We start from the raw sequence: 12,344 nt of genomic DNA, 5'->3' as shown, positions 1-12,344 counted from the left end.
ATATATTTGTTTGTTTTTTAATTGAGGCAGGGTCTTGCTCTGTTGCCCAGGCCGGAGTGCAGTGGTGCTATCTTGGATCACTGTAGCCTTGACCTCCTAGGCTCAAGCGATCCTCCCACCTCAGCCCTGCCATGTAGCTAGGACTACAGCCATGTGCCACCACACCTGGCTAATTTTTGTATTTTTTGTAGAGATGGGGTTTTGCCATCTTGCCCAGGCTCATCTAGAACTCCTGAGCTTGAGTGATCTGCTCGCCTCGACCTCCCAAAGTGCTAGAATTACAAGCCTGAGCCACCGCACCACGACCCGCCTTCTTTTTTTTTTTTTTTTTTTGAGACAAGGTCTCACTCTGTTACCCAGACTGCTATGCAGTGGTGCAATCTCAGCTCACAGCAGCCTGCACCTCCCTGGGCTCAGCTGATCCTCCCACCTTGGCCTCCTAAATAGCTTGGATTCTGCCACCACACTCGGCTAATTTGTGTACTTTTAGTACAGATGGGGTTTCACCATGTTGGCCAGGCTGGTCTCGAACTCCTGACGTCAAGGGATCCGCCCGCCTCGGCCTCCCAAAGTACTGGGATTACAGGCGCGAGTCACCGTGCCCAGCCAAATGTCCGACCCCTCCTTTTTTCTGAACCTTTTGGATTCCAGGCCAGGTGATAGTATAATTAATATCTAGCCCAACAATAACAACAATAACAATGATAGCCACCATCAAATAAACGTATAAATGCATGTGGATGGCTCCGGGGTGCAGGGGAAGCCCCAGTCCCACCCGCCCGGGGCCGCTCGCCGGGCCCACCTCGATGGCGGGCAGCGTCTTGCTGGCCTCGGTGCTGCTCTCCCCAAGGATGCTGCCGGCCGAGCGGCCCTCGCACTCGTAGCGGAAGCGCATGCCGCGCTGCTTGGGCTGCTCCGTGATGACCAGGTGCGGCTGCGGGCCCGGGCCCGGCGCTGGGGGCACCAGTCGGCCCAGGGGGCAGCTCCAAGGCGGCGGCGTGGCTGGGGGCGCCACGGGGCCCAGGGTGACCGTGCTCAGGGAGGCCGCCCCGCGAGACACCAGGCGTGGCAGCCCCTCGCCCGGGCCCTGCTGTCCCCCGTCCAGGCCGAAGCCGTTCTCCTTGATGTACTCGTCGATGATCTCTGCGGGAGAAGAAAAAACGGGTGGTGACGCCGATTCTTTCAAAAATTAAAAAAAAAAAAAAAAGGCTTGATTACCCCCGAGACGTTTTCCATCCCATTTATCTCACACACACACACACACACACACACACACACACACACACACACGCACACACACACACAGAGTCAGGGAGGCCAGGTGCGGTGGCTCACGCCTGTAATCCCAGCACCTTGGGAGGCCGAGGTGGGTGAATCCATTGAGGTCAGGAGTTCGAGACCAGCCTGGCCAACATAGTGAAACCCCGTCTCTACAAAAATGAGCCCGCCTGGTCTCCCACGTCTGTAATCCCAGCTACTCGGGAGGCTGAGGCAGGAGAACAGCTTGAACCCAGGAGGCGGACATTGCAGTAAGCCAAGATTGTGCCACTGCACTCCAGCCTGGGTGACAGAGCGAGACTCCGTCCCTAAATAAATAAATAATAGGCCGGGAACGGTGGTTCATGCCTGTAATCCCAGCATTTTGGGAGGCCGAGGCAGGCGGATCACCTGAGGTCAGGAGTTTGAGACCTGCCTGGCCAACATGGTGAAACCCCATCTCTACTAAAAATATAAAAATTGGGCACGGTGATGTGTGCCTGTAGTCCCAGCTACTCGGGAGGCAGAGGCAGGAGAATCACTTAAACCCGGGAGGTGGAGGTTGCAGTGAGCCAAGATCATGCCATTGCACTCCAGCCTGGGCAACAAGAGCGAAATTCCATCTCTAAATAAATAGATAAATAAATAGAAAAATTAGCCAGGCATGGTGGTGCACGCCTGTACTCCCAGCTACTCGGGAGGCTGAGGCAGGAGAATTGCTTGAACCTGGGAGGTGGAGTTTGCAGTGAGCTGAGATAGCACCACTGCACTCCAGCCTGGGCAACAGAGCGAGACTCTGTCTCAAAAAATAACTTAAATAAATAAGTAAGAAAGAACTTGCTCTTCTACTGCCTATTCCACATGGTCTCCCATTCAAGCCATGCTGGCTGCTTCACCTCCTGGTCTCAGCTCCTATGTTATCTCTTCAGAAAAGCCTAACCTAATGTGGCTTCTCCAGGCCATCTCTCCCTTGTCCTGTTTATTTCTTTCACAGCTCTTAGCCCAGGCTAACATTATCTTGTTCATCTATCATTTTCCTCTGTCTCCCACACCGGGCTATCAGCTCTGTGAGGGCAGGGACTTAAGTTTTGTTCATGGCTAAATCCCCAGGGCCTAGAACAGCGTCTGTCTGTACTCACTAGGGGATTAATAACATTATTTTATTTTAATTGGTTTTCTTTTTGAGACAAGGTCTTGCTCTGCCGCCCAGGCTGCAGTGCAGTGGTGCAATCATAGCTCACTGCAGCCTCGACCTCCCAGGCGACCTCCCAGGCTCAGGTGATCCTCCCACTTCAGCCTCCTGAGCAGCTGAGACTACAGGTGTGCACCACCATGCCCGGCTAATTTTTAAAAATTTTATGTAGAGATGGGGGTCTCACTATGTTACCCAGGCTAGTCCTGAACTCCTGGCCTCAAGCAGTCCTCCTGCCTCTGCCTCCCAAAGTGCCAGGATTACAGGCGTGAGCCACACAGCCTCTGGTGCGCTGAGTGTTTTCCAAGTGTCAAGCACTGCTAAGTACCTTAAGAGCATGACTTCGTTCAAATCCCTCCACAGTCCTGGAAGTCACACAGTGACACCTCTCCCCCACCCCCACTGAACAAGGAAGGCCAAGACCCCCTTCTGCAGGCACTTGGGTCCCTCAGCCTCCCCGCAAACCTGCCTCGTGATACTCACCCAATTCGTCTGTGGAAGGAAGAGAAAGAGAAAGGTAAGGTCCAGAAAGTAGTCACAACTTTTTATCTTTTAAGACAGATTCCCCAACCCTGTCCCTCCTGTGACCCTTCCGTCTTCCTCCGTCCTGGGAAACCCTGGGCTCTGACTTGCTGGGGCACTAAACCCCAAACCTCATCTTCTCCTCTGGGCTACCATCCTTTCAACCTCTAATGTTGGGGTCCCAGCATCAGGGTATCCTCCAACTAAGCCAAATGCCTCCCAAAAAACATTTAGACCAGGGATTATGAAGTCTTTTTGGGAACCCATTAGAAAGGGGTCTTATCACCAGGAAAAAGTGGATCCCCAAATTTCCAAACAACTTGGGGTGTGTTCCCTCCCTGAAGTCCACCCCAGAGTCCTGGAGGTCACTGGCTGGTGTTTAAAGATACAAAGAGGTGGCCAGGCCTGGTGGCTCATGCCTGTAATCCCAGCACTTTGGGAGGCTGAGGTGGGCAGATCACTTGAGGTCAGGAGTTTGAGACCAGCTGGCCAACATGGCAAAACCCCGTCTCTACTAAAAATACAAAAATTAGCTGGGTATCGTGGTGGGCACCTGTAATCCCAGCTACTTGGGAGGCTGAGGCAGGAGAATCACTTGAACTCAGGAGGCAGAGGTTGCAGTGAGCTGAGATCGCGTCACTGCACTCCAGCCTGGACAACAGAGTGAGACTGTCTCAAAAACAAACAACAACAAAAAGATGCAAAGAGGCTGATCTGAACCCAGGCAGCCTCTTGCTCTGTACCCCAGCCCTGTCCTCCCACAGTGACCACCCGAAATCCCAGATTCACCCCTGCTTCCTGAGGGAGGAGGTACAGTAATGTTGGGTCCTCAGGGAAGCCCCTTTTCACCTCCCCAGGAAAGCTCAGCCCTTGACAGAATCGTGGAGGAATCGAAACCAACCTCCCGTCATTCCATAGACAGGACAAGGGGAAGCTCAGAGGCCGCCAGTGAGCCTTAGAATCACACAGCAAAGGAAGGCAGCTGCAGCCAGGTGTCCCAGCCAGGTGTCCCACCCAGGGCTGCCCGCGCTGGTCTCTGGCTGGGGATTTATAGACGCGAACCTGTTCCGCTGCTAGATCTGTCCTCCTCTGTTCTCAGGGAGTGGCTCCTGGCAGCCAGACCTTTACCCCTTGTAAGGTAGTTTTCCTGCACCCCTTATCTCATGGGATCTGTGAAGTCAGTAGGGTGCCAAGGTCCCCCCAACTTGGCAGATAGGGATACTGAGGCTGGCAGAGAGGAAGGGACACGCTGTAGGTCACTGGCAGGGCCAACCTCAAGTCACTTGAACTGGTTAAATCCTTCTTAGGCATCTGTGCTGGATGAACCTGGGGACCCAAAGACAGGGTTAGACTTTGGACCCTCCAGAGGCTCCTGGGCTGTAGGGGGAGACTGAGTCCTGGGCGGCTGTGGCTGGAGCTCTGGGTTCACTGCCTCTGTTCAAATCCTGGCTCTGCAACTTGCTAGTTGTGTGGCCATAAGCCTATTACTTCACCTTTTGTGCCTTGGTTTCTTCATCTGTAAAATGGGCACAATAACAATGCCTACCTTGTTGGGCTAAGATACTTTTATTTGAAATTTTATTTTATTTATTTTTATTTTTTTGAGACGGAGTCTCGCTCTGTCACCCAGGCTAGGGTGCGGTGGCACAATCTCGGCTCACTGCAACCTCTGCCTCTTGGGTTCAAGTGATTCTCCTGCCTCAGCCTCCCGAGTAGATAGTAGGATTACAGGTGCAGGCACCACGCTTTGCTATTTTTTTGCATTTTTAGCAGAGACAGGGTTTCACCACGTTGGCCAGACTGGTATCCAGACCTCGGCCTAAGTGTGGTTACAGGTGTGAACCAGCCTGGCCTTTTTCTTTTTTGAGTGAGTTTGTCTGTCACCATGTGTCTCAGCCTCCCGAGTAGCTGGGATTACAGGCATCACCACCACATCTGGCTAATTTTTTTTTTTTTTTTTAGTAGAGACAGGGTTTCACCACACTGGCCAGGCTGGTCTCGAATTCCTGATCTCAAGTGATTCACCCACCTTGGCCTCCCAGAGTGCTAGGATTACAGGCGTGAGCCACTGTGCCCAGCCTTAAAATTTTAAAAATTAAAGAGCACGTCGGAAGCATTTAGAACTGCCACATAGTAGGCACTATGCAAATGCTGGCTGCTACTGGAGAAGGTTTGGAAGACCCTGTTGTATGGACTTCAGTCCTAGAGAATCCTTCTCCTTTCTAGGTCCCAGTTTATCTGTCTATAAAATGGAGAAGTTGGATAGCATGGTTTTCTTTTCTTTTCTTTTTTCTTTTTGTTGAGATAAAATCTTGCTCTGTCGCCCAGGCTGGAGTGCAGTAACAGGATCTCGGCTCACCGCAACCTCTGCCTCCCGGGTTCAAGCGATTCTCCTGCCTCAGCCTCCTGAGTAGCTGGGATTACAGTCTCGCACTACCATGCCCAGCTAATTTTTGTATTTTTAGTAGAGACGGGGTTCACCATGTTGGCCAGACTGGTCTCGAACTCCTGGCCTCAAGTGACCTACCCACCTCAGCCTCCCAAAGTGCTGGGATTACAGGTGTGAGCCACCACGCCCGGCCATGGGCATGATTTTAGAGCATGGAATGTAGAGTCACATAGAGTTGATTTGAATCTCAGCTGTTACTCACTGGCTGTGCAGCCTTGGGCAAGTCACTTACCGTCTCTGGGCTTCCTCTACAAAATGACGTCTGAGCTCGTACCTCAGGAACTAACATGAGGATTCAGAATCACATAGGTAAACTGCTTAGTGCAGGTTCTGACCACGCGACATCTTCCAGAAAGCTTAGTTAATATTATTATTATCTCAAGTCCTCTATTAGCCAGGAAATTATTCAAGTTTCTGCTCAAATAGCAGTTCCTCCCTTACCCCCAACATGGACATGCCACCATTCAGGGGCAGCCAGGATGGGCCATGTGAAAGCAGGAAATTGACTACGTAGGTCCTGCCTCGGCCTTTGCACAGGCTGGTCTCTGCCTGAATGCTCTTCCCCCCAGCTCTTTGCATGGCGTGACTTCCTCCTCCTCCATCTTCAGTTCCTTGGTCAAACGTCACATCCTAGACAGCTCTTCCCTGACCATTTTATCCAAGAGAGTCCCCTTATCCCCCACTCCAGTCCCTCAAAGTCAGGTGCCTTTGTTTTATCATTTTCTTTTTTTTGTTTGTTTTTCAGATGGAGTTTTGCTCTTGTCACCCAGGCTGGAGTACAATGACGCAATCTCGGCTCACCACGACCTCCGCCTCGTGGGTTCAAGTGATTCTCCTGCCTCAGCCTCCCGAGTAGCTGGGATTACAGGCTATCACACCCAGCTAATTTTTGTATTTTTAGTAGAGATGAGGTTTTGCCATGTTGGTCAGGCTGGTCTTGAACTCCTGACCTCAGATGATCCACCCAACTCGGCCTCCCGAAGTGCTGGGATTACAGGCATGAGCCACCACACCCAGCCTGTTTTATCATTTCATGGCACTGATGAAGATGTCACATGACCTCACATTACACTGACTCATACCTGTCTCCTATAGACTGGGAGCATTGAAGAGTGGGAATAATGTCTGTTTCTCCTCGTTGTATCCCCAGGGTCCAGCATATGTCTGGCCCTTCAAAATGAAGGGGATTTTCTGGCCGGGCACAGTGGCTCATGCCTGTAATCTCAGAACTTTAGGAGGCCGAGGTGGCTGGATCAGTGGAAGTCAGGATTTCGAGACAAGCCTGGCCAACGTGGTGAAACCCAGTTTCTCTAAAAGTACAAAAATCAGCTGGGTGTGGTGGCACACGCCTGGAATCCCAGCTGTTTGAGAGGCTGAGGCAGGAGGATTGCTTGAACCGGGAGTCAGAGGTTGCAGTAAGCCTAGATCACCCCACCGCACGCCAGTGTAGGCAACAGAACGAGACTCTGCCTCCAAAAAAAAAAAAAGGGAATTTTCCTTCCCATTCTATCTCACTAGTTCTTGTATCCCCACCCTGCTGTTAAATATCATTGACCCCGAGGTTTCTTCATAGCCCTTATCACATTTTATAATCCCGTATTTAACTTATTGTTTATGTGTCTGCCTCCTCATCTAAGTAGGGAACCCCAGGACCAGGCCTGTCCTCAGCACTGCTCGGCACAAGGCCAGGTACAGAACAGGCGCATAATAAATATTTATTGAATGGATGACATCAGAAATAACTCTCATTTGAAACCAAAGATCTAGGTCTTGGACCAGAAAAGTCTCAGCCTTGGCCGGGTGCGGTGGCTCATGCCTGTAATCCCAGCACTTTGGGAGGCCAAGGCAGACAGATCGCTTGAGGCCAGAAGTTCCAGACCAGCCTGGACAACATGGCAAAACCCCGTCTTTACTAAAAATACAAAAATTAGTTGGACATGTTGGGCATGCGCCTATAATCTCAGCTACTCGGGAGGCTGAGGCAGGAGAATCGCTTGAACCTGGGAGGCGGAGGCTGCAGTGAGCTGAGATCGTGACACTGCACTCCAGGCTGGGTGACAGAGCGAGACTCTGACTCAAAAAAAAAGAAAAGTCTCAGCCTTGTTCCTGCCCAGGACCACCACTTGGGCAGTGTCTGTCACTGATGCCATCCTCCCTAAACTCGCAGACTTGTTGGGGAACCGGCCTCACTTCTTCCATGGTGAAGCCAGAACTGGGCTCCATCCCAAGATTCTATCTCCAGAGAAAGGCCCAGATCCAGCTAACTGGAGCCACTGAGTAGTCACAACAATAGGACTATCCCTGCCCTCCAAATCCCAGCAAATGTATACAAGAAAAAAGTGTCATATTTTGGTTGAGATTCTGTATTTCCTTGGGCAGCACTGAATTTTGGCTGGGGGACTTTAGTAGTTCTAGGCATCTCTTGGGAGCTTGCTAAAAATGCAAATAATTTCTCATCCCAAACCTACTGAATCAGAAACTCGAGAGGTGGGGCCTGACATTATGGTTTTTTTTTTTTTTCCCTGAGACGGAGACTCTTGCTCTGTCACCCAGACTGGAATGCAGTGGCACGATCCTGGCTCACTGCAACTTCTGCCTCTCGGGTTCAAGTGATTCTCCTGCCTCAGCCTCCCAAGTAGCTAGGATTATAGGCGACCGCCACAACGTCTGGCTAATTTTTTTTGTATTTTTATTAGAGATGGGGTTTCAACATATTGGCCAGGCTGGTCTTGAACTCCTGACCTTGTGATCTGCCTGTCTCGACCTCCCAAAGTGCTGGGATTACAGGAGTGAGCCACCACGGCCGGCTGTTTTTTTGTTTGTTTGTTTGAGATGGAGTTTCACTCTTGTTGCCCAGGCTGGAGTGCAATGCCATGATCTCAGCTCACTGCACCCTCCACCTCCCAGGTTCAAGTGATTATCCTGCCTCCGCCTCCTGAATATTTGAGATTACAGGCATGCGCCACCACGCCCAGCTAATTTTGTATTTTTAGTAGAGACGGTGTTTCTCCATGTTGGTCAGCCTGGTCTCGAACTCCCAACCTCAGGTGATTTGCCTACCTCGGCCTCCCAAAGTGCTGGGATTACAGGCGTGAGCCACCATACCAGGTGACATTATGTTTTAAATAGCGCTCTGGATGATTCTGATGCACATGGTTTAAGAACCACTCTCTGGCTGGGCACGGTGGCTCGCGCCTGTAATCCCAGCACTTTGGGAGGCCGAGGAGGGTGGATCATTTGAGGTCAGGAGTTCGAGACCAGCCTGACCAACATGGAGAAACCCCGTCCCTACTAAAAACACAAAAAATTAGCTGAGTGTGGTGGCACATCCCTGTAATCCCAGCTACCTGGGAGGCTGAGGCAGGAGAATTGCTTGAACCTGAGAGGCGGAGGTTGCAGTGAGCCGAGATCGCGCCATTGTACATTGTACTCCAGCCTGGGCAACGGGAAGAAAACTCTGTCTCAAAAAAAAAAAAAAAAAGAACCACTGTCTGAGGCCGAGGGCAGTGGCTCACGCCTGTAATCCCAGCACTTTGGGAGGCTGAGGCGGGTGGATCACCTGAGGTCAGGAGTTCAAGACCAGCCTGGCCAACATGGTGAAACCCTGTCTCTACTAAAGACACAATTAGTGGGGTGTGGTGGCGGGTGCCTGTAATCCCAGCTACTCAGGAGGCTGAGGCAGGAGAATTGCTGAACCCGGGAGGTGGAGATTGCAGTGAGTCAAAATCGCATCATGTACTCCAGCCTGGGTGACACAGCGAGACCCTGTCTCAAAAAAAAAAAAAAAAAAAAAAACACAAAACAAACACACACACACCAAAAATGAACCACTGTTATAGACTGTCTAGTGATAATAATTATTATTGTTATTATTATTATACCACTAACAGTTAACACTTACTGAGCCCTTACTGTGTGCCAGATACTGCTTGGAAAGTGCACCTGTATCAATTCATTGAATACTCTCAATTTCCTTGAAAGAGAGGCACTGTTATTCTGTCCATCTTACAGATGAGGAAAACGAGGCCTGAACTGGGGAACTGACTTGCAGACATTCACACAGGGAGGGGCGGTGACAGCCGTATGTAAACCCCAGCTCCAAAGCCCGGGATGGCAGTGATTACCTTCTGCTAAGCCACAGTGAATCTCTAAACAAGGCTTTGAGCATGGATAGGTGGTTAGTTTTACCTGTCACGCTCTTTTTTTTTTTTTTTTTTTTTTCTCTTGAGATGGAGTCTCGCTCTGTCGCCCAGGCTGGAGTGCAGTGGTGCAATCTCGGCTCACTGCAAGCTCCGCCTCCCGGGTTCACGCCGTTCTCCTGCCTCAGCCTCCCGAGTAGCTGGGACTACAGGCGCCTGCCACCATGCCCGGCTAATTTTTTTATATTTTTAGTAGAGACGGGGTTTCACCATGTTCGCCAGGATGGTCTCGATCTCCTGACCTCGTGATCCACCCGCCTCGGCCTCCCAAAGTGCTGGGATTACAGGCGTGGGCCACCGCGCCCGGCCACCTGTCATTCTCTTAACAGTCCAAGAGGTAAGAAAACCTAGGGGGCCCATCTCAACTGGCAGGGAGGGATGCACCCTGTCAGGGGAAAGCTGAGGTGGACCTCGTGAACCCCCAAACAGAGACATCTCTGCGGGGTCCTCCCAACCCCATCCTGTATGAGCGAGTGGGCGGGAACTGTGGAGGGCTGCTCACCTGTGCTCCTGGAAACGGCGAGTGAGAGCGAGGAGAGGTCGGGGGACCCTGCAGAGAAGGAGGAACGTCTCAGGAGGTGATGGAGAGCAGCCAGGCACCAGAGAAGCTCCCAAGCAAGCCCCACCCCTTCCTCTCCTAGCTCTTCCCCTCTGGATCAGGCCCTTCGCCCTGATTGCCCCCTGCGTCTGGCCAGGCTTACCGGCGAAATCATGGACGGTCCCGGCCTTTAGTTTCTGTGAGTTTGCCCCACCCTTCATCACACTCAGGGCCCGCTCCTTTTCTCCTTTAAAGTTGGGCCTGGAGGGGACCCCATCTCAATCTCAGTTTAAAAAGTCCCCATCCCGCTGGGCGCAAGGGCTCACACCTGTATATCCAGCACTTTGGGAGGCCGAGGCGTGCGGATCACCTGAGGTCAGTAGTTCGAGGCCAGCCTGACCAGCATGGTGAAACCCCGTCTCTACTAAAAATACAAAAATTAGCCGGGTGTGGTGGCGGGCACCTGTAATTCCAGCTACTCAGGGGGCTGAGGCAGGAGAATCGCTTGAACCCGGGAGGCAGAGGTTGCAGCAAGCGAAGATCGCGCCACCGCACTCCAGCTGGGCGACAGAGCGAGACTCCATCTCAAAAGAAAAAAACAAAAAACAACAAAAACAAAAACATCCTCCTGTCAGGGTCAGACCACTTTTTATTTTTTCAATGTCAAGGCCCCCCTTCTCCGTCTGGAGGCAAGCCCCACCCCCTCCTCATTCTCTGTCAGGCCCCGCCCTGTTTTTTTGGGTAACAGGCCCTTCCCCTCCACTCGGCCAGAGTCAGGCCCCGCCCCTTCCCCTTCTTTCGGCCAACTCGGGCCCCGCCCCCTTCCTGCCGTCACGGCCAGGCCCCGCCCCCTCACCCCTCCGCGTAGGGCCCTGCTTCCTTTTTTGAGTCAGGCCCGGCCCTCTTCTCATAGTCCCGGTCGGATCCCGCCCCTCTTCTCCTCTCTGGGCCTGGCCCCGCCCCCATGCCACCCAAGAGCGGTTTTCGCTCCGCCTTCTGTGAGTCAGACCACGCCCCCTTCCTTGCCTCAGGGTCAGGCCCCGCCCCCTCTCACTCTACAGCGGGACGCCTCGCTCGAACCTCGGGCCGTACCCCCTTATCACCCTCTGCCTCCTTCCTACGCCCTAATACAGTGTCTCAGGAACCCTCACTCTGTCCCCGCGAAACCCTTAGACTCCCATAGGAACCCCCAGACTACTCCGGGACTGCCAGAATCCCCGCATCTCCAGTCCCGCCCCAGACCCCACTCCTGAACCCCAGCCCCGTTTACCTAAGGCCCCCAGCTCCGGCGCAGCCGGCGGTCTGGCGACGCGGCGACTCGGCATGGCCCGGCCGGTGGGGACGGACGGCCCAGAGGCTGGCCCAGACCGAAGCATGCACGCGGGCAGGCCGGGCGGCCGGGAGGCACGGTCTGGTGGACGATCGCGGGTCGGGCGAGCGGCGCAAGGGCTGGAGCCGCAGGCCGGGCAGGACGCGCGGCGCCCGGGGCTGCGCGGGGCGCGGGGCCGGGCCGGGCGGGCGGCGGGCGGGGGCGGGGCGGCGGAATTCCCCGGCGCCGCCGGCCTGCGCCCCCATTGGTCTGCACCCCACCGTGACGTCACGCCTGGGGAACGGGAAAACCCCCACGCGTCACGTGATCGCGGGGGCGGGGCCGGCCGGGAAAGGGAGGCTGGGCGCTCAGGAGGGGTTGGGCAGGCGTCGCAGCCCATTGCTCTGGACGAGACAACTGAGGCCTGCTTAAGGCCATCACGCCTTACCCATTGAGCAAGCCGGGAAACTGAGCCGCTCCCCGCTTTGGTCTCCCAGTGGGACTTGAACCTGCCGTTTCTCAGGCTGGAAGGGGAGCTTCAGGATCGACAGGTTGCCAGGGCTCTACACCTGCCATCCATAATAATATTTCGGAAACCTCCAAGGTCTCTCTACACCTCAGTTTCCTCAACCGTAAATTGAGGATAAAGATTTTTAAGGAACGTTTAAAGCTAGCGTGTCAGCTTCAGAATTTATGTTTTGTGCATTGTTGTAACCCCAGCGCCTAGACCAGCTCCTGGAACACCATAGGTGTCCAATAAATGTTTATTGGAGGCCGGGCTTGGTGGTTCATGCCTGTAATCTCAGCACTTTGGGAGGCCGAGGCGGGCATATCACGAGGTCAGGATTTCGAGACCAGCCTGACCAACATGGTGAAAT

At 53.2% G+C, this 12,344-nt stretch overlaps 1 protein-coding gene across 3 annotated transcripts in view; it reads right to left on the bottom strand.

The window, feature by feature from the left end:
* The window catches only part of RELB (RELB proto-oncogene, NF-kB subunit), a 45,299-nt gene extending 33,650 nt beyond the window's left edge, over positions 1–11,649 (bottom strand). The window contains exons 1-4 of one of the 3 annotated variants that reach the window (XM_032176446.2): positions 11,428–11,649; positions 10,122–10,169; positions 2,933–2,941; positions 803–1,143 (exon numbers count right to left, since the gene is read on the bottom strand). In XM_032176446.2, coding sequence (XP_032032337.1) covers positions 803–1,143; positions 2,933–2,941; positions 10,122–10,169; positions 11,428–11,533 — 504 coding nt within the window. In that variant the 5' untranslated portion in view covers positions 11,534–11,649. Of the gene's footprint in view, positions 1–802; positions 1,144–2,932; positions 2,942–10,121; positions 10,170–10,320; positions 10,710–11,427 lie in introns of those variants that run through there. The other 2 variants (XM_058428996.1, XM_032176447.2) reach the window with 2 other exon arrangements.
* Between the last annotated feature and the right edge of the window lie 695 nt (positions 11,650–12,344).

The sequence above is a fragment of the Hylobates moloch genome, unplaced genomic scaffold (genome assembly GCF_009828535.3).
Source record: "Hylobates moloch isolate HMO894 unplaced genomic scaffold, HMol_V3 SCAFFOLD_15, whole genome shotgun sequence".
NCBI lineage: Eukaryota > Metazoa > Chordata > Mammalia > Primates > Hylobatidae > Hylobates > Hylobates moloch.
The sequence above is the reverse complement of the archived record's forward strand: the minus strand, read 5'-3'. Positions and strand labels throughout refer to the sequence as shown.